A 22,579-nucleotide genomic window follows, 5' to 3' on the forward strand; every position below is an offset into this window, starting at 1 on the left:
GTGTCAATGATAAAAATCTGACTCATTTATCTGAGCAAAACTTGTTACTACCTCCCAGTTTGGCTTTCACAAAAGATTATTCACATAAAAACAATATAAGACTTCACAAACTCAGTCCTGCCAGAGATAACAAGAAAAATTATCCTCTTGATACATTCTATGATCTCACCAAAGAGAGTGTGGGGCAAAAAATCTACTTGGCAGGCTAAACTGCTGCATCATTAATGGCATCCTTTTTAAATGATTTACATTACATTATTTCACACAAGCAAAAATAAAGAACTCCTAGTGCTAGAAGTAAACATTAATGGTCACACACTGAATGACTATGTGTAAATAACACAGAACGTAATCAAGAAGCTCAGTTCAGTATAAAATTCTTCATTTACTTGGCCATAGTGTCCATAGTTGCTTTATAATTCTTGAGGGTATTTTTGTTCTGTCATTGCAACTACAAAAATGCGTTATTTTTTCACCGGACGCATTTCACTTTATTGAGGTAAAGTACATCAGTGGTCTGTAATTAAGTTATTTACATTCTGATTTGCTTTTAGATTGAAAACCAGTTCATTAAGAATAGGTTGATTTGTACTTAAGGTGATTTTTCAGCTTATTTCTCACTTACATCGGGAAATGTCGTCTACTAGCACATCGTTGGTTTTCTGTGTTAATTTTGGTCTAATTATCAGTGTAACACAGAAAAACAACGACGTGCTAGTAGATGGCATTTCCCAATGTAAGCGAGAAATTAGCTGAAAAATCACCTTAAGTACATCAACCTATTCTTAACTAACTACTTTTCGATCTAAAAGCAAATCAAAATTTAAATAAATTAATTACAGACCACTGACAATGCTTTACCTCAATAAAGCGAAACGCGTCTGGTGAAAAAAAAAAATTGCACATTTTCGTAGTTGCAACGACAGATCAAAAATACCCTCAAGAATCAGTTCAGCACGTATTGCTGTTAGAAATAGTCTCACCGTGTTCAGCTACAGAAAAGGAAGTTTACTAATTCTGCGTATCTTTTATTCCTGTTATCTTACGAAGGTGCAGGTAATGCATCTAGACAGCAAGAATTTATTTGACAGAAATGAGTAGCAAGAAAAGTGTGTGAAGTAGATAACTGCAAACCTGCAGAGGCATATTTAAGAATAGAGGGATTCTTGCACTCACTTTGTAAATGGCCAACGCCTTGAAAGTCGTCGTAGTAGATATATCTTTTGCTAATTGCTGTTATCGCGCTATTTCACTCCCATTTACGGAGCTTGTTAGCACTTGATGTTAGGTTGGCGCCATTACAAAATATTGTATTGTAGTAATCGCTGCTGCTTGCTGGATCGCTGCTGTGTCTCGTTGTCGTTGCTGATGCTGGCTCTAAATCTGGTTGTCTAGGGTAAACACATGAGGTACCGTGTTTTTCATGTGCTTTTGATGATAAAGAATGAGCGAAACCAACACGTATGTAAACATCAAATATTTATTACTTTAGTGGCCATATTAATTCCACTGTCCACCAAAGACCATAACACAACACAAAGTAATACTTCCTTTACATGTTCTTTGACTTGTTTTGCCAAACAATAACACAGAAACACACTTCACCAAAGTGACATTCCGACTGCCCCCAACTGTTTTAGACTGCTTCCCGACCCTTCTCGCTGCTTGTATTTATAACATTGTCAAAGAACTACTAAAAAGAGATACAGTTTATGAGTCACATGTACATCTGTTATCATAATTTGTGCAGAAAAGTTATTAATTTGCAACAAGTGACATAATTTAACATGTTATTAAAATGACAGACAGATTTGTTGACTTAACAGAATAATTCTTTGTTACAAAAAGGTCGTTTTTTAGAAGTTTGTCAACTGACTTCTCTAATTTGCATAAATAAGTACGTAACGTGAATTATGAAGAATTACATAGGTTTTCGTCTAAAATAGGATTGATTACGTTAATACTGAGTGAAAACGCTCCTAGTGAACAAATAGGTTTCACTGGGCGATTTTTATTTAAGGAGATCCAAAATACGTAAGTTGGCCACTATTTCTCGTACTTCATATTAATTATTTAAGATGAACTTAGTGTTTTTCATGATGACATTTGCTGTATCAGTGAACAAGTGATATAAACTTTTGTGTGGGTCAGTTATTCAGTATAATTTAATGGGTTGACTGTTTATGGAGACATGTTGTGCAATCATTGTTAACATACACAATAACTTTTCTATAATCATAAATACTCATTAAACTGGTTGAATTTGGAAGGGATCGCATACTTCATTAAAGTAAAGCCTTTAATATGTATCGTTACAATACCCCCCTCGGGTAATATCATTTACAGAATGTTAATGATATTAGCCGACTAGGACAAATGTGTCAATTACTGTGCATAAAGTGTATGTATACAACAACCGTTACACCGTTTCAAAATGACTTTTTCCTGCAAATATTTTAGTTGTGTTGTTTGAAATGCACTTTGTGTTATGTCAATCAGTATGACAGCATAATAAAATTATTTAGTAATATATGAAAGTAAAAAAAATTGTTAATCTTTGCTCCCAGTGAGCCACATGGAAAATGATCAAAAACAGACACAAATATATCACATGCAATTTTAAGATATATAAAAAATAAATATGTAAATTATTTCAAAGTCAGCTCTCATTGCGTCACAGATTAGTCAAGATAATAGAAGGAACATAAATATATTACATAGATAGACAGGTCAGATGTCCATAGGAAAATATTCCACCTGTCTGCTCTTTTTGAGTCACATAAAAGAAATGAAAACCAAGAACATAATTATAAGTATGGACATGATATATACACATAAACACTAGTGAAGTCACATGTATGAATATAATATGCATTTTAAAAAAAGGAAAATATTAAAAAAAACTTGTCTCCCATTGAGACACATAGTCAAGATAGTACAAGAACATATGCATACTAAAATTGCACACTTAAATTGGTCACAACATAACACAAACATCAAATTTGGTAAACATCTGATTGGCTGTAGAAAATTGTCCACAAATCTTATGTCTAAGAAAAGAATAGTAACAAACTGATGGGTCTTGCACAACAATTTTTACATTGTCTTTTATATTTGGTGCAAGTATGTCCCATATTCAACAATACAAAAAGAAAGTAATAAATGTTGGTCACCTTCTTGCCCATTGCAAGTAAAGAAGATATCACAATCTTTAATATTCAATGGTGACAATAAAAATTATAAAAACATTCTCTTAGAAATCTGGAACTTTTCCAGGGTCTGTAGTGGTAGTTGCTATTTGACACATCCAGTAAAAATCTTTGCTGATCACATGCTTTATGGAAAGTGGGTAATTAACTGTATTTAAACAGGGAAATGTGCTTAATCATGTTTATATGGTTTCAGTTCAGTGATGTTTCTTAATCCAAATAACCTTCTTGATCTGGGGAAGATAAGTCTATACGCATTAGGATGTGGGCTTTCTTTTATTTCAAATGGACCAATGTAAATATCAAAAAACTTTTTAAGTTCAGCGGACAATAATTTTGATTTCTCTTGTGTCTTGACGAGTACAAGGTCCCCAGGTTTGAACTGCGTAGCTTTTCCTTTGGCTGCATGTCGCCTTTTTCTCAATTCCCCTTGTTTTTTCATGGTTTCCCGTACACAGTCTTCTCTTTCTTGGGGTGACATAATTTTGCAAGGTGGATACTCTATGTTTTCAGTGAAGAAACTAGCGGGGTATTGGTTGTACATTATTTCGTGTGGGGAAAATCCAGTGGAAGAGTGCTGTAAACTGTTCATTATTTCTTCAAAACTATTTATGTATTCTAACCAATTAGTGTGGTTCTGGCTACAGTAGGTTCTGCACTTTCACCAACTACCTGTGCTTGAATACAGTTTTTATTAACTGTATCACTTTTTCTCATAGTATCCCAAAACCTTTTATTAAATTCTAATTTATTCATTCTAACAACATCAGTATTTTCATGGTAATTACTCTTTACATTGTATCCTCTCCTTTTCCAATTTCGGTTATGTGTTGTCCTGTCATAATATTGTCTAGCCCCAAAACTACGGACATCTAGTGGGACTGTCCACCGTTTCCCGGCTGGTTTCCTCGGTCTGTCCGTTTGTAGCTGTCATTTTGTTCACTAGTTTCAACAAACCCCCTTCTATCTTGTTCTCTTCCCCAATACCTATTTCTATCATTCCTGTTATCTCTCCTCCATCCTCCCTCCTGTGTATTGTTTCTAAAATCATTTTCATATCTCCTATCTCCCCTATTTGTAGCATTATTTCCAGAATTTTCAAAGTCTCTCCTCCCATAATAATCTCTATTTACATTCCTGTTCCACCCCCCATACTGGTTGTTGCCAGAGCCAAAACTTTGGTTACTTTCTCTTTCCAAGGCCCTATCTAATCTATCTACAAATTTCAGGAACTCTTCCATTGAATCGTCTGGTCCATGGACCAATTCCCACTGCAGTCTCTCTGGTAATCTTCTTTTTAAAACATCAATTTGTGTCATAATATCAAAAGAGTTATTTAAATGAGCAAGTTTTTTCAGTTGATCTCTGCAAAATTTTTGCATTCCCCCTACTTTCCCTCTATACACTGGTCCATTTAGAAATTCTGACTTTAATCTGGCTTGTATGGACTGTGACCAAAATTTACAAATAAATTTGGCTTCAAACTCTTCAAACGTATTCCAAGAATCATTATTCTCATTTGCCCAGGATAGGGCCTCCCCTTCTAGAAACCGTTTTACTAACTTAATTTTTATGTTATCTGACATTCCTACAACAAACATATCCTTACATTGGTGAATAAAGTCAATAGGGTGGAGATTTTCACCAGGAAAGCATTTCACTTGGATGTGCCCATACATTGTATCTTGATTGTAAATTGTTTGTTTGGACATTAATGCATCTTCCAATTGTGTATATTTAGTGTGTATATCTTCTACTTTTGTATCTACATTAGTGGTGTACAGGTTGTATTCCTGTTTAAGGTTTTCTGATGTTTTGTCTATTCTCTGATCTAATCTTTTAGTTTCAGTATCTACTCTGTTGTAGATGACAGCAATGCTGTCTGTGTTCGTTTGTATGTTTTCATTTAAACTTTCAACTTTAACTTGAAATTCTTTTCTGAAGTGTATCAACTGTTCGCTAGTGTTCTTACTGAGGGTAGTTTTAATTTCCTCACACTTCTCATTGAGATGAGTACTTAATAGATCAAAATCCAAACTTAACTTATTCAATCTATCTGTGTTTTCTTCAAGTTTCAAACTTACTTGTTCACTTGATTGTTTAAGTTGCGAGTTTATTTGAGTTGCAAACTCTGCTAGCCACTCTGTTAAGTTTAATTGTTCACCATCCCCTGGTTCAATTTTTACATTTCCTACGCTCTCATCCCTCTCAGGTAGAGACATTTTCACTAATAATTATTTTAAATGACAACAACAAAATACCTTGCTTTATGCTATGATGTCGTGATCGGTGTTCTTGTTGGCTTTCTTCACTTCTATTCAGTTTTATCGAAGCTGAAGTCTTGATTGATGAAATCCATTGACATAATCCAGACGTTAATCTTCCGAGCGGTGTGATGATAGTTCTTCGTAGTCGCACAAACACACTTTATTTATTTATTTTTGACATATTTTCACTGTTGCCACACTGCACAAATAAACTTTTTTGGAGTGCTAAGCACTTACGAAATTTATCGCTGCACTATTATCATCGATGCACTTAAAGATCCCGGACGAGCCCCCACTTTTGTAAATGGCCAACGCCTTGAAAGTCGTCGTAGTAGATATATCTTTTGCTAATTGCTGTTATCGCGCTATTTCACTCCCATTTACGGAGCTTGTTAGCACTTGATGTTAGGTTGGCGCCATTACAAAATATTGTATTGTAGTAATCGCTGCTGCTTGCTGGATCGCTGCTGTGTCTCGTTGTCGTTGCTGATGCTGGCTCTAAATCTGGTTGTCTAGGGTAAACACATGAGGTACCGTGTTTTTCATGTGCTTTTGATGATAAAGAATGAGCGAAACCAACACGTATGTAAACATCAAATATTTATTACTTTAGTGGCCATATTAATTCCACTGTCCACCAAAGACCATAACACAACACAAAGTAATACTTCCTTTACATGTTCTTTGACTTGTTTTGCCAAACAATAACACAGAAACACACTTCACCAAAGTGACATTCCGACTGCCCCCAACTGTTTTAGACTGCTTCCCGACTAGTGATGGGGAGCTCGTGAATGAGTCGTTTAAATGAACGCTTCACTCCAGTGAAGTGTGAACTAACCACTCAATTTCAATGAACTGGTACTTCAAACTCTCCACAGATTGTACACTTCACACTTTTTTTCTAGTTCGTTCACTCACTCTCTTCCCCTCTCCCTCACCCACTACATTGGCGCTACGTCACTCATTCTCCCTTCACTTCAATACTCCCTGTACTGCCTGTCGACGAATCGCGAGGTGAAATACACTTAGAACAACAGTTGCACTTTGCTTTCACATAACCTAAATCGGCGAAGAAACCCCAAATTTCACTACTTTTACGCGATCGCGTGTTGCTAGCCATTGTATAAGCGTGAACAGACACAAAAACTGCTTTCGAATAAAATAAAGAGGGATTTTACCTGAAATCGTACCAATGACTACAGGTGACAGTTTACGTTTTGAATTTAGAGGGTTATTATTCTCAATAAAAATAAAATCTCCAGGAAAACTTCTGAATAATTACTTAACGTAGGTATATAGACTTTGTGGCAGTGGTAAACTACTCATTCTATTTTGGATTAAATTTTAAAATGAACATAAACTTGGACTGCATTTCGTTGGTAGCCCTAGTTTTCAGTCCATAAATACAACAAATAAGGTTTCACTTGGCAGATGAAGACTCTTTTTGGCGCTTCATGAGAAAATGTCGAGCAAGATTAAACGTAATACCTTCTTTATATGTGACAGGCTTCTCTGTTTATCTTTCCTTTGTCCCCTTCGACCATCCTGTATTTAAGTTAACTCAAGAGGCTGTAAGACGCAAAACGTTGCGTGCACGTTACTGCATAGTTCGGCCATCTGTTGGTAAAAATATGAAGTATTACGAAGCTTTATTGTACGAGCGAGGCGAAGCGAGCGTAGCCGCGGCTGAACGGCGAACTGGGCAACTTCGTCAGGCTTCCGTACTTCATGAATGAACTACTTCATTTGAACGCTTCACGGCAAAGAGTGAAATGAATGAAGTACTTCACGGGAATGAACGAGTTCGACCCATCTCTATTCCCGACCCTTCTCGATGCTTGTATTTATAACATTGTCAAAGAACTACTAAAAAGAGATACAGTTTATGAGTCACATGTACATCTGTTATCATAATTTGTGCAGAAAAGTTATTAATTTGCAACAAGTGACATAATTTAACATGTTATTAAAATGACAGACAGATTTGTTGACTTAACAGAATAATTCTTTGTTACAAAAAGGTCGTTTTTTAGAAGTTTGTCAACTGACTTCTCTAATTTGCATAAATAAGTACGTAACGTGAATTATGAAGAATTACATAGGTTTTCGTCTAAAATAGGATTGATTACGTTAATACTGAGTGAAAACGCTCCTAGTGAACAAATAGGTTTCACTGGGCGATTTTTATTTAAGGAGATCCAAAATACGTAAGTTGGCCACTATTTCTCGTACTTCATATTAATTATTTAAGATAAACTTAGTGTTTTTCATGATGACATTTGCTGTATCAGTGAACAAGTGATATAAACTTTTGTGTGGGTCAGTTATTCAGTATAATTTAATGGGTTGACTGTTTATGGAGACATGTTGTGCAATCATTGTTAACATACACAATAACTTTTCTATAATCATAAATACTCATTAAACTGGTTGAATTTGGAAGGGATCGCATACTTCATTAAAGTAAAGCCTTTAATATGTATCGTTACAACTTCCAGTACATTAACTTCTTGATGGTTCTTGCTGCAGATAATCAAAAGCAGTTTGATACGAACTGTGACTTATACACAGATCCAGATTTTGTCTCTTCGTTTAAAGTACAGAATTCAGTTATGTACACTAATGCGAAAGTGTTCAACAAGCTCCCACTATATAACAAAAGCACGAAATGGAATCTCTGCGGATTGAAGAGAAGTAAAATGTATACGTACTTAGCCAGTCTTTCAATCATCTAGATTCAAGGACTGAAAACTCCTGTCAGTGAAGAGCCCACTGTAGAGCTACATTACAAGTAGTGGCATACTGTAAATGTTCTGTTGTTACACGTGTAGGTTTTTCTTTTAATAAAATACCAATGTGATCTAGTAAATATTTAGCTGGTAATAGGATATACACAGGAGCTATTTAATAAATTTGAGGAAGCTTCTTTACTGTTAATTTACAAGGTTACATTTATCTGATAAGAACAATTATTATTCTCTTTGCACTGTTACTGTGTACAGCTATTAAGTTTCTATGATTTGCTTCATCCTTCGTTAATGTGTGCCTTTACTTTTTCCACGTTATTCCTTATGAGATCTATGCAACTCAGTGAATGACTGGACAGCAATATAATAACAGTTTACCATTAATAACACGTAGAGCTTCAGTTCCAAACAGCTGCTCTTCTGTTGACTTGTTGCGAATCTCAATGCTTTCCTGCATAATAGGACTCACAAAACGTGAATGAATGATGGAATGTGCTGAGATGAAATAACTATCGGTACCTGTTCAATATTTCTTCCTCCACAGAAAGAAAAGAAACCTGCTAATATAGTCAGGAGAGTTTGATAGGTGCAAAGAAAGAGATTTGAGTACAATCTCAGCCTTTTCAAACATTTTATTATTTCAACAAGTATATATTTATTTCCTCTAATAAAGCACACACACACAGAACACTCATTGTAACAGATATGAATAAAAATATATTTTTACAAAAAATCTAAATATGTTCGAATGAATAAAATGCAAGTGCACGGAGAGTCCCCTTACATCAGATTAAATTACTCAACACAGAATTATTATTTGTTGTTCTTTACAATAAACATATATAAATATGGCGAGGTTGTATACAAGATGCTAATCCAGACTATTAGAAAACAACATGAATCACACAGAAGAAACAACTGATACTATTAATACTTTCTTTTGGCATGATAATGTAATGAGCAACATACTCTACTCAACACAATCTGAGGTGCTTTCAGAAAAATGTATGTGCCAAAAACTACAGCGCTAAAGAATGAGCAGCCACAATATCAGTCTCTCACATATCAGCAATGGTTTCACAGAGAGAAGTGTGTGCTCCAATAATCTCAATGAAAACATCACTAAATAAGCTTGTACATGTAGCAAGTGCTGTATTCAAACACATTCATAATAATTTTGCTAAATCTACAGGGTAATTTCATCTAATAATTACATTATTCACAAATTCACATATTGACTGAGGGGTAGATTATAAATTGATTCAATAATCACAGTGAAGCAGTGGCCACACTTTTCTGTTTCATATCTGCTTCAAACAAGCTAGGGATTGCAGAGGCATCGATAGTTGTTTGATACGATGGGAGCAAAAACTTAAGGATTATCTCCTTACTTTTGGTTCTTAGAATGTATGGCCAATATTTTTTCATGCAATTCCTGGAATTCAAAACTCAAGAGACACAAAGGCACATTTTATACATTATAAAGCATCAACATCACTCATTAAAAAGAGAAATGTAAAACTGAGCACCAGTAACACAAACAAATAATCTGTACAATACTGTCCAATGGTTGTAGCAAACAACACACACTGTGAGAATCAAAAGTGCATATTTCATCCATTCTGAGCATCTGCACAACACTTGGGTATCTCAATGGAAACCCTGACATTTTCATTTCTGGTCATAAATGAAAATTATGCATATCAGATATCTGCAGTACAAACTCTCATTTTTAAAGATTTAAGCATGTCTGATACTCAGGTGCACCGTACAACTAGTGTGAGAGAGCACATGCCATCAACTTTTTCTGAATGTCGCTTTTATCCCCCCCTCTGCTGCGGCAACTGCCAAATGGCAACAGATTTTCTTAGGTTGTGTTAAAAAAAATTTCAACCGTTTTATGCATGGCTAAAGTTTTTAGAAGTGTTTTTATTCAAGTGGAAGTGGATGGTTGCAAAATGGAGCACAGTGTCATGGTTTACTCACTATAACATTCTGTGACTTTCAAAGTAAAGTGAAAATGGGTGAGCTTGGCAGTCAGTTATTTTTTTGTCTTCTCTCTCTCTCTCTCTCTCTCTCTCTCTCTCTCTCTCTCTCTCTCTTCGGGCTGATATTTCTTCCCTAAAAGAATTTACACCTTGCCTTACTAAAAGACATTGGGTTACTAAGTCAGACTCCAGGACTGTAGGAGTAAAGGAGTCTGACCCATGTGGTCATACCAAGAGGATTGAGCACAAATTTAATGTGGTTTTATTCATATGAAAACATTGTCAATAAAAACAATAGGGAATAATTCGAGGCTCCAACTTTGTAACTTGCTTGTGTTGCATAATAAAATCAGCAACAAAAGTACAGAAAACTTAAAAATGTTGGAAAAAAATTAAATCTATATTTCCTTCACAATAATCTGTTTTTGATGCACATTAAAGTTCAGGGAGCTATGGAAGTATGAGAAATGTAAAATAAGCTTCAAATCAATTTGGGAATGCTCTCTCCAACTGTGCTGATCAATACTTAATACTTTTAAAAATGGTGATCAATTTCCCACATTAAGATCCTTGCCTCTAACAAGTGTCACATTAGGAGGGGTACTCTCTTGAAGTTCTCAGACAGCACAAATGTGACCAAATTACTATGGTCTTGGAAAAATAAGGGTCATTAGAATACACACAGTGAAGTTTTAGTTGCCTGTATTTCATAATCATTTAAACAATTCCATGTCTTTTTTTTTTCTAAAAAATGGAAAAATTGAATTATCGGTTGGGAAAAAATGACTGATCTTAAGATTTAACCTGAACAAATTTAAAAGAAGGGTAGGATTTGACATTAAAGAAGGATTCATTGAAGGTGATATCACAAACCTATGTTCAAGCATTGGGAAATCCAGAATGGAATAATGACAATATTATGAAAAGGATAGATTGCTACTCACCACATAGCCGAAATGTTGAATCGCAGACAGGCACAACAAAAAGACTACCAAAAATGTAAGCTTTCGGCCAGAAGGCCTTCTGAAATAAACAACATACACATACACACAAAACAGCTCACACACACATGATGACCATCTCTGGGTGCTGGGGCCAGAAGTTTACACGTTCAGTAGTATTTTTGTTGTGCCTGTCTGCGGCTCAACACACTGCTATATGGTGAGTAACAATACATGCTTTTCATAGTATGTTTGAGTATATTGTGACAAAAATTCATAATGCTCCAATTAGCAACATCCAGGTGAAGATAAGAGAACTTGTTGGCATTGAGACTGCTCTCAATTTTATCACTTTTTAGAGAACATTATAAAGTTGGAAAGTAACTGGATTATTGTCTCGAAGATGACTACTTTGAAAAATAAAAAATCTCTTAGTTCTCATTTCCTTGGTCAAACCAAAAATGTTTTTAAGTGTATAGTATTCAAGTCGATTGACAGGTGAAGTATCTTCTAAATATCTGACCAAATGTTGACTACACAAGTATACATCATTTTCTTAAGAAGTTTATTTCCTCTTGAAAACAAACTGTTTCAACAGAAATGTCAGTTTCCACTTAGACAAGTAAAATTGGAGGATTTTAACTGAGGATTTCCTTTTTCCCTACTTAAACTTGGGATATAAAAGTGTGTTACAAGGACAAAGTTCAAATTGAAAGTAAATTCAAATAAATATGGTAAAGCTTTAAATATTAGCATCTGGAACAAATACTTGAGAACGTAAAACATATCTGAGAGTACTTGTGATGAGAAGGACACCTTATGACCTATTATTGGGGAAAAAAGATCTATTTAAGACACTACAATACCACTGACCTATACACACACTAATGTAATGTGGGCATACCACAAATTTAAGTGAGTACTCACAACTTTTTAACAGTACAGCCATCTGATGATTATAAGAATTTGTAGTGAAAGAGCATGGTAGTATTATACATAGAGCATAACCTTTCATACTGTCAACAAAAAAATATATGCTACTACACATCAGTAGGTACCAGTGTATAGAAGTATGATATTAAATGTCTGTATAACACTTACACTATTTTTTTCTCAGTAAAATTAATATATGCGACACTTTAGAACAGCCTCTCACCCAATTCTATCCATAGGAAAAACGTGTTATTAATTCAGAGTATAGCACCAAAAACAACAAAATAGACATTAGTTGCAAATATTTACCAACAGACAGTGCTTCTGTGACATGTCTCTCAACTTTTAGACAAGCAGAAAAATAAGACCCAAGAATGAGAGATAAGCAATCAATCTGTAACAAAACATATTGTGGTATCCCAAACAACAACTTATGACATATACCAATGTAAATCTCACTCCTGTTACAAAGTTTCTCAATTCCACCAATAAATTCAGACATTGTATTCACATATTGCTGCATATCAGAAACAATGTGGCTGTTATAGGTGTAACCTGGAAGTCCAAGTATTAAGGTTGCCACATGCATATTTGTGAACATGATCAAACCAATCAGCAATAACAGGTTATAACAGAATGATAGATTGCTATTAGATGCCACTGCTATTGCTGGAATTATCCAAATAGCTGCACGTCATTCTTGTGTTGCTTAACACTTTCCTCAGTTTCTGGAATTTCCTGGATTGAAGATGGAGTCATACTGTATAACACATATTATATGCCCTGAAGAAGGCTGCTTGCTACAGTGGCCAAAATATTGGTACATTTTATGACATGACACAGTCTACAACCCAGAAGAATTCTATTGAATTTGACTCCAGGTGCAAAAGCTTCCGAACACACTTTTTTCATTTGTCATCAGGTCAACTGTGAAGAGAGACACTGTTTTAACAGACATTACATTTTCCTCAGTAACCTAATTCTAAAAGACACTGACAGGGAAGGGGGAGGATGGGTATGGGTGACAACAACAATACACCAAGGAAGTTGAATGCCAGCTCAATAAATCGGGTTTGTAGGACAAGTGGAAGGATGTACAAAAGAAGATGGTAAATGAAATGAGGGTATAAAGAAAGATTTAGGAATAGATAAGCTAAACCAAAAAAATAAAATAAAACGGATGGAACATGTAGACTGTTTGGGTGGGGAAACATTCCATGTAAAGTCTCTGAATTACTAATGCACTGGAAGAAGGAATGCAGGAAGGCAATACAAGACATGGAGTACTGCACCACGCAATTTGCCTAATACATGACTGAAGAAGAGGAAGAAGAAGAAGAAACTGACTGCAGCTTCAGTTCACAGTGCCTAGTTATTCGTCTACATTGACATAGAAGATGGGTCTTTTCGTAGGGCCACTTCCAAATCAAATACAACGCTTAACTGCCACAAGCAAAATGTAATATAGTTCTCCGTTACCCATGAATGAGTTTTGAATTTTTCCTGCAAGCTTTTTCTGCTCATTTAAAACCTCTTACAGAATTTTGGTTCAAGGAAGACTGCACGTATAATCAACTGTCCACACATGTAACCAGACAAAACATACAAAAAGTAAGCGATATTGTACGAGAGGCAGAGCAAGTCAATTCAGACAGGTGAAAAAATAACAGAAATGTATATATATATTATTCCTGCTCGACAGATTATACCACAGCATAGATTACTATCTACCTGTTATTGGCAGCCTATGGGTATACTATAAATATCACCGGGGCTAGAATAATGTTCAATAATAAAATATAATAATAACAACAACAATGGAAGGACAAAAGGTGTTGTTTCACTTGAGACTTTCCATTATCATATTTATAATAATAATAATAATAATAATAATAATAATAATAATAACCCGTGAGGGGATTGCCAACCCCCATCGGGCGCGTCCCCAGGTGGCGGATAGGGGAATGCTCGGCAGAGATGCCGGGTAGGTGGGAAATAAAATACCACCCGCGGACCAAATGACAACCAAAACCCGTGCTGCGTCTGACTTGGAACAAGCGGCAGTATGGTCAGCGTCTGTCCACCAGGAGGTGCGGCTGCAAACATGCTCCAGGAACTTACAATCCCTGGTTCTAAACCACTAGTGAAAGCTAGAAAATAAATAACAAGCAAACATGACTCGTACAAGTAAAGACAAAATTACCCCAGGTGGACAATCCACCCACTGCAAAGTGGCAACCAAGCATTCGGATTCTGGGGAGCTTGGACTTATACGAGAGAGCAAGTCGGAGTGCTCTGGTAAACTACCGCAGAAAACACATACTTACATTGGCACCTTTAACATTCAGACGCTCATTCAAACAGGAAAATTGCACAACCTCACGACAGAATTAACTAAACAGAAAATCCAAATCCTCGCCGTACAAGAAACACGCTTCAGGGACTCAGAAACAGTAGACTATAATAATTACAGAATTTTCAAAAGTGGAACGAACAAGACAATTTGTAAAGGAGCAGCACTATTTGGCATGGCCTTTATTGTGGACAAAAAAGTTCTAGATTCAGTAAAGGATGTAAAACCCATCAACAATCGTCTTATGACAATGAGAATTAAACATGCAAACAAAAACTACACTTTCATCAATGTACATGCACCAACAAATGGGGACAATAAAAAAGAGCCCGAAAAAACGGAAAGATTTTGGGAAGAACTCGAAACAGAGATGTCAAAAATTCCAACAGAGGATGTGAAAATTTTGCTTGGTGACTTCAATGCACAAATTGGCAAGGACCGCAAATATAAGAAGACAGTAGGGGGCTACCCCGCACACAAATTTACAAATAAAAATGGTGTACGATTTGTGGAGTTATGCCAACAAAACAATCTCAAAATTATGTCAACCTCATTACGAAAAAAACCCAAAAAACAAAAAACATGGCGATCACCCATCCATCATCTAGGAGAATTCCAGATTGACCACATTGCAATATCATATGAGTACCAAAAAGAAATTCATGATGTACAAGTGCGCAGAGGCGCAAATGTTGATTCAGACCATTACTTAACTAGAATTAAAATTAAATTCACACCTAAAAGGAAATGTAACAGGAGAACACCCGTGATCCCGAAGTTCGACCTACACAGAATTAAAGATTCGAGGATCACAGAAAAATGGGAAGACCAACCTGCAGAAGAGTGGCCAAAATTTCGAACTAAAATCCTCAAAACAGCGAAAGAACTAATCCCACTACGTAAAAAACCAAAACACCCATGGTGGAACCAGGAATGTGAAGACGCTCTAGAAGAGAGAAAAAAAGCATTTCAAAATTACAATTGCAACAAATCAGAAGAAACCCACAAGAAATTCCTTGAAGTCCGCAAACAAGCATCCAAGATTTTACGGCAAAACAAACGGAAATATGTAAATGACCAACTAAAATCGATAGAAGACAACTTTAAAAATTACAACACACACGATTTCTATAAAACCTTTGCAAACCACATTAAAGGGTACTGTCCACAGAACCTCTGCTTCCGAAAATCAAATGGTAAACTGGCCTTAACAAATAAGGAAAATTGTGAAGAACTAGCGAAATATTTTTCAAAGCTTTTAAACTGTCCAGAACCTAAGGAGAGGTTTCCGAAAATACAACCAGAAACCGTATCAGAAAACTCAGCACCACCAACAAAAGAAGAAATTTATTCACATATCCAGAAGCTTAAAAATAACAAAGCATCAGGTGAAGATGGAATTGTAGCTGAACTCCTGAAAAATTTAGGTCCAAATTCACTCAGAGAAATCACACACATTATCCAAAATATTTGGCAAACCGAAAAAATCCCAGATGACTGGAAGATCGCACTAATTCACCCACTACACAAAAAGGGTGACAAATCAGATGTGAACAACTATAGAGGGATCTCGCTTTTACCAGTCACCTATAAAATTTTGTCAGCCTGTCTCCTGAAGAGAACACAAGAACAACTAGAATCAAAATTATCTGAATACCAAGCAGGATTCAGAACAAACAGGTCATGCCCAGAACAAATTTTTAACCTCAAAACCATAGTCAAAATGCGAGCTCTCAGACAAAAGCCATTAGTATGCACATTTGTAGACTTTAAGAAAGCATACGATTCAATAGATAGACCCTCATTATTTCAAATTTTAGAAGAAAGGGGATTAGATTACAAGACACGAGAACTAATAAAACAAACACTAACTGACACGAAGTCTAAAATAAAATTCATGGGAGAAATTTCGGAGCCCTTCGGCATTCAGACAGGTGTGAGACAAGGCGATGGACTCTCTCCTCTTTTGTTCAACATCGTTCTTGACAAAGTTATGGAGGAATGGGAGAAACAACTACGGAAAAATGAGTGTTGGAAACCAATTTCACTTGGCTTTTCCAAAAACAATCTTTACATTCCATACCTCGCTTTTGCAGATGATCTAGCAATACTAGCGGAGGATGAGCAGACCGCCATTAAACAGATTGACACACTCAAAGAATGTGCTGAGAAAGTTGGGCTACAAATCTCATTTGAAAAAACTGAATTCCTATGTTCAAAAGTAGAAATTGCAAGCTTAAAAACAAAATATGGCAAAATCAATAGAATCCCGTATTTTAAGTACCTCGGAGAATACATTGAACCAACAGGCCAAGAAATAGTATCACAGCAAAATCGTTTACAAAAAGTCAAAAAAGCATTCTGGTTAGTCCACAACCTCTACAACAAGAAATCCTTGTCAAGACAAACTAAAATTCGGCATTACAATACCGTCATAAAACCAACAGTCCTCTATGCAAGTGAAACACTAGTACTGAACAGAAAGCGAGAACTCGAAGACATCAAAAAAGAAGAGAGAAAAATCATTAGGAAAATTTTAGGAGCGAGACAGACTAAAGATGGCTACAGACTGCAAACAATCAAAACAACAGAAAAGTTTTCAAACATAGAAATTGATTTTAAGAAAAGGCGACTGAAATTCTTTGGTCATCTTAGCAGATTACCAGAAAACCGTTTGACCAGAAAGCTAATAAATTACGTAACCTCACTTAAAGCTTCAACACCTTGGATGATCGAAGTTAGAAAAGACCTCACCAACGCGGATATAACAGCAACCGATATTTCAGACAGAGATACTTTTAAGCACAAAGTAGAGAAGTGGAAAGTTTTACCAGAGCAACCAAAACAAAAACAGTACAGACCGAAGTGGTCAGAAGAGCGAAAGCAAGCCTTCTCAAAAAGAATGAAGATCTATTGGAGCAACAAGAAGAACCAGAAAAAAAGTTGATTGTCATTTGCTTAATGTCATTTGCTTAATGTCTTCCGTTATTGGGAGAATTCATAAATAATAATAATAATAATAATAATAATAATAATAATAATAATATTAAAGCATTCATACACAGAATTCATAACACAAATCCATACACAAATATTCCAATCTTTCTGAATGACACCACCAATTTTTCCATTTACATATTGAATCTACTTGTACACATTCTGCAACTTTTGTATCAACTTACACATGCCCACATTTACAAAGCAATTCATGTGTTAAAATTGCTAGGAAAGAATTTTATATCTCAGTTTGATCGACATGCACAAATTTAAGCACATATGAAACAAAAATGATAGTTTAAAAGTTAAGTATACTCCATTTTGAGCATAAGAGATCACTAAGGCAGACGAGAATGGGGATAGTGGTTTCCTACAAAACAAACGGGTTAAAAAGTACAGGACCGAAATTATTGTTCCCTGAAATGAACATATTTAGGCAGTAAACATATCAGATAACAGAAAACCACAGCCAGTAGTACAGATCAAAGTCTCTCACAAGATACTACTGCGACACATATTTCAACGCTTCACCGCCTAATTTATTGCACATTCAGAGAGGTGTTAAATCAGAAAATTTAGTAAACAGCAGATATCTGCACTCATGTTTCAAACATTTACTCGCAGCATTCAACATCACGACAAATCAAAATAAGAAAGGAGAACAGTGCTCGATCGCCCTCACTTACGCCGCCACGAGCGGCCCGCACATCCCCCGCTGGACACTCACCGCGTGTAGTAGACGCGGTAGTAGAGAGTCTTGGAGCGCCACAGGCTGTACGAGTTGTCGAACTTGAGCAGGTAGACGCCCTGGCCCGGGTACACGTGGCTGCCGGCATACACCTCCAGCTGGCACTCGCGCCGGAACACCGGCACGATCACCGACAGTGGCGGCCGGCTCGTGTCGGTCGCTGCCGCCCGCAGGCTCGCGACACCGCCCCCTCGCTCGACGTCCTCGCCCAGTCCGAGGTCTGGGAGTGAACAACGGGTGAAATGAGGTGGTGTGCAGATACTTACAATTGTGCTGGGTTAGTCAATATAAAAGCAAGAGTTTTTGTTAACTTTTGGACCTCGATGTTCCAGATTTTTCCAATTTTATTTTTAAATATCTACATCTACACCCCCAGACCTACATCCATATTCGGAAAAGCACTGTGAAGTGCATGGTGGCAGGTACTTCCTACTGTCACCAATTATAATGGCTTCTTCCCAAACCATTCACGTAGAGTGTGAGGGAAAAATTACAGTTTAAATGCCTCTACATACCCTGTAATTAGTCTAATCTTGCCCTTGCAATCCCTATAGGAGCAATATGTAGGGGTCTGTAGTGTATTCTTAGATTTGTCAATTACAGCTGGTTCTTAAAGCTTTCTAAGCAGGCTTTCTTGGGACAGCGTACGTCTATGTTCAAGTATCCGCACTTCAGTTTCCTGAGCAATCCCCAGGCTGTGGCTAAGCCATGTATCCGCAATACCCTTTCTTTCAGGAGTGCTAGTTCTGCGAGGTTCGCAGGAGAGCTTCTGTAAAGTTTGGAAGGTAGGAGACGAGGTACTGGCAGAAGTAAAGCTGTGTGGACGGGGCGTAAGTCGTGCTTGGGTAGCTCAGTTGGTAGAGCACTTGCCTGCAAAAGGCAAAGGTCCAGAGTTCGAGTCTCGGTGTGGCACACAGTTTTAATCTGCCAGAAAGTTTCATATCAGCGCACACTCCGCTGCAGAGTGAAAATCTCATTCTGAAATCACAGAAGACTAAGGAATCTCATGGTTATGTGTGCTGTACATGTTAGCCCTGTATTTAGCCAGATTTGTTGTTTTTCCTTTAGGAATGGTCAGTTTCCTGAACGATTCAAGTACTCGGTAGTAAAGCCGCTTTATAAAAGGGGAGAAAGGGATAATGTAGATAATTTTAGACCTATTACTATGCCATCAGTGTGTGATAAAGTTATTGAAAAGGCTGTGTATGTAAGGATAATTGATCAGTTTGTATTACACGATTTGCTATCAAATGTACAGGCTTCAGAAGTCGATTAACAACTTAAAATGCTATATTCTATTTTCTCTGCGAGGTACTGGATGGATTAAACAAAAGGTTTCAAATGCTTGGCATATTTTTTGATTTAACTAAGTCATTTGATTGTGTCGATCACAAAATATTGCTCCAGAAGTTGGACCATTACAGAATACTGGGAGTAGCTCACAATTGGTTCACCACTGGGAGTAGCTCACAATTGGTTCACCTCTTACTTTAGCAACAGACAGCAAACGGTCATTATTCACAATGATGAGAATGGCTGTGATGTGGGGTACAGTCAAGTGGGGGGTGCCCCACGGATCAGTGTTAGGGCCACTCCTGTTCCCTATTTACATTAATGATATGTCCTCTAGTATTATGGGTAACTCTAATAAAATATTTCTGTTTGCTGAGTAAAGGATGTTGTGTGCAACATGGGCTTGGTTTCAAATAGTGCAGTTCAATTCATGACCTGTAGAAAATAAACTAACGCTAAATCACAGGAAGACTCAGTTTTTACAGTTTCTAACACACAATGCAACGAAACCTGACGTTTTAATTTCACAGACTGGGCATATGATTAGTGAAACTGAACAATTCATATTTCTAGGTGTTCAGATAGATAGTAAACTGTCATGGAAAGCCCACATTCAGGATCTTGTTCAAAGACTTAATGCTGCCATTTTTACTATTCGAACAGTATGTGAAGTGAGTGATCGTTCGACACGAAAATTAGTCTACTTTGGTTATTTTCATTTGCTTATGTCATATGGTATTATATTTCGGGGTAGCTCTTCCCATTCTAAAAGGATATTTTTTGGCTCAGAAATGGACAGTTTGGGTAATAAGTGATGAAAGTTCACGAAACTCATGTTGACCCTTGTTCACTATTCTGGGTATTTTGACATTGGCCTCTCAATACATATATTCCTTACTATCATTTCTTGTTAACAATATTAGCTTATTCCCAAGTATAAGCAGCTTTCACTCAGTTAATACTCAGCAGAAATCAAACCTGCATTTGGATCGGACTTCCTTAACTCTTGTGCAAAAAGGTGTGCAGTATGCTGCTGCATGCATTTTCAATAAGCTACCACAAGAATTCAAAAATCTTAGCAGTAATCCATGCGCTTTCAAATTGAAACTGAAGAGTTTCCTCATGGGTCACTCCTCCTATTCTGTCGAGGAGTGCCTTGAAAAATTAAGCTGATTCTTGTTGTGTTGTTGATTGTGTTAATTTAGACTTATGGATTGGGTCTTTCGGGTTCATAAACATTTTATTTTTATCTGCCATTACTTTTATGTCTTAATTTCATGTACTGACACTTTCCATGACCCTGGAGATTTGGTCCCCAATTTGCTCCTAAGGAACTTGGCGCGTAAATAAATACATAATCTTCACAAAGCCAAAAAAAAACAACACTGCATGACATGTCAATGACAATCAGATGGCTATTGCTTCGAGACTATTCCTGAGCCCCTTTGACCATCATCTGTACGAACTGAACATTAGTTGGAGGGCAGATTAATTTTTGGAGAGAGCTGTTTCATGGATAAAAGAATCAAATTCGATCTTAACTATACCAAAACTTAGTAAAAGCCTTCCAAGAAAACTTATCCTTATGATAGTAACTTAAGCAGGTCCTACATGTCATTAGATGCCCATAGAGTAAAGGGAAAATACTGTACGTAGCAGGGTATCTAATTTTAAAAATCAGATTGCAAAGTTGTAAGACGTCAACATAAACTGCAGGAAACTTTTAGTACCTCAAAAATTTGCAAAAACAAAAGGGCACTGCTGAATTTCAGCTCTCTGTCAATATTCTAATATAAATTACCGTGCGTCGGCAAAGTCTCTCTGCGGCAGTGAGCCTCACATGTCTCCCCTTGCAGCATGTGTAAAATTGGCAGCACATTCAAGTCTCGCCTGCACGTGTTCCATGGATCTGCAGTGGTAGGGCGAGGAACAGCAGTGTTGCATGTGTGTTGCAGCTTTTAGGCGTGTTATCGCCCAATTCTTGTGTAAACTGTGTGTTGGGAGAATGCTTACTATTGCAGAGAGTATCAGCAGTTGGGTAACTGGTTAAGGGTCTTATTGTAGTTTTGTAGAAGTAGTTCCAGTATTTTAAAAATTGTCAGAAATAAATAGTTAATACGTAATTTATTACTATCCAAGGAAATGTGATTTGTATGGCCTATTTTAGCTTTTCAGATAATAGGCTGTAATTACCAAGAACAAATAAATAAAGAAATGTTGCAGAGGGAGCATTTTTAGTGGAAGAGGTTTTCTGTGCAGAAGGAAACTCTTTGGGCCATGTGAGGCGGCAATTTAGTTTACGCTTTCCTGCTTCAAGGTGCCCACACCATGACTCTGTATAGGATTTAACTTGCAAATTCCACACAGCACGTGCAGTTCAAGATGCAGCACGAACTGGGAAGCCCATAGAACGGAAGCTTGATGACACTTTGGCTATCATAAGCTTGATGACACTTTGGACATCATGCTGCAGAGTCCAACAAAATCAGTGAGGAGTGTGTCTCGTATGATAGCACGCAAGGCCGCAACCAAAAACCTGGGGCCGTATCCATAAAAAATTACTGCTTTGCAACAATTACATTGTGTAGACCAGGGCTTCCCAACCTTTTCAGCTGGTGGACCCCTTCTTCAGTCGAAAATCCATCACGGAACCCTAGTCAGTCAAGAGCACAGTAACTTTAAATTTCAGAGTGAAACCCATGGGAACTGAAAGCTTCTTAATGCAAGTTCCGTGCACCCCCCCCCCCCCCCTGAAGTATCAATAGTCTTTGGTTTAGAGATGAATGAAAACAACTTGAAGGTCAAAAATCAACTTATAAAATAGGTAGTGCACTGACAAGGCATGTTTAACATTTAATGATCCCTGGGGCCGCATACGTGCCAGCGAGCGCTGTGATTGGTCGACAAAGCTCGCTCCGCGCATGCATAAAAGGTTTCAGCGCATCTACCGCTGCGAGCCGGCGCACAAACGACCCCCCTATTGTTGCGAAACAGTCGATCAGAGAAGCCGCATTCTCTGGCACTAAACTGTGTATGCGTTCTCACTTAGGAACCGCAAAGGCTGCTCGGGAATACGACCTGAAGTAAAAGTACACGTTTT

The 22,579-nt window shown here is 37.0% G+C and overlaps 1 protein-coding gene across 1 annotated transcript in view; it reads right to left on the reverse strand.

Moving 5' to 3' along the window:
• Window positions 1-17,543: 17,543 nt before the first annotated feature.
• The window catches only part of LOC126209800 (Golgi resident protein GCP60-like), a 51,446-nt gene continuing 46,410 nt past the window's right edge, over window positions 17,544-22,579 (reverse strand). Inside the window, exon 9 of the mRNA XM_049938936.1 lies at window positions 17,544-18,406. Coding sequence (XP_049794893.1) covers window positions 18,162-18,406 — 245 coding nt within the window. The 3' untranslated portion in view covers window positions 17,544-18,161. The remainder of the gene's footprint in view (window positions 18,407-22,579) is intronic.

This window comes from Schistocerca nitens, chromosome 10 (genome assembly GCF_023898315.1).
Source record: "Schistocerca nitens isolate TAMUIC-IGC-003100 chromosome 10, iqSchNite1.1, whole genome shotgun sequence".
Lineage (NCBI taxonomy): Eukaryota > Metazoa > Arthropoda > Insecta > Orthoptera > Acrididae > Schistocerca > Schistocerca nitens.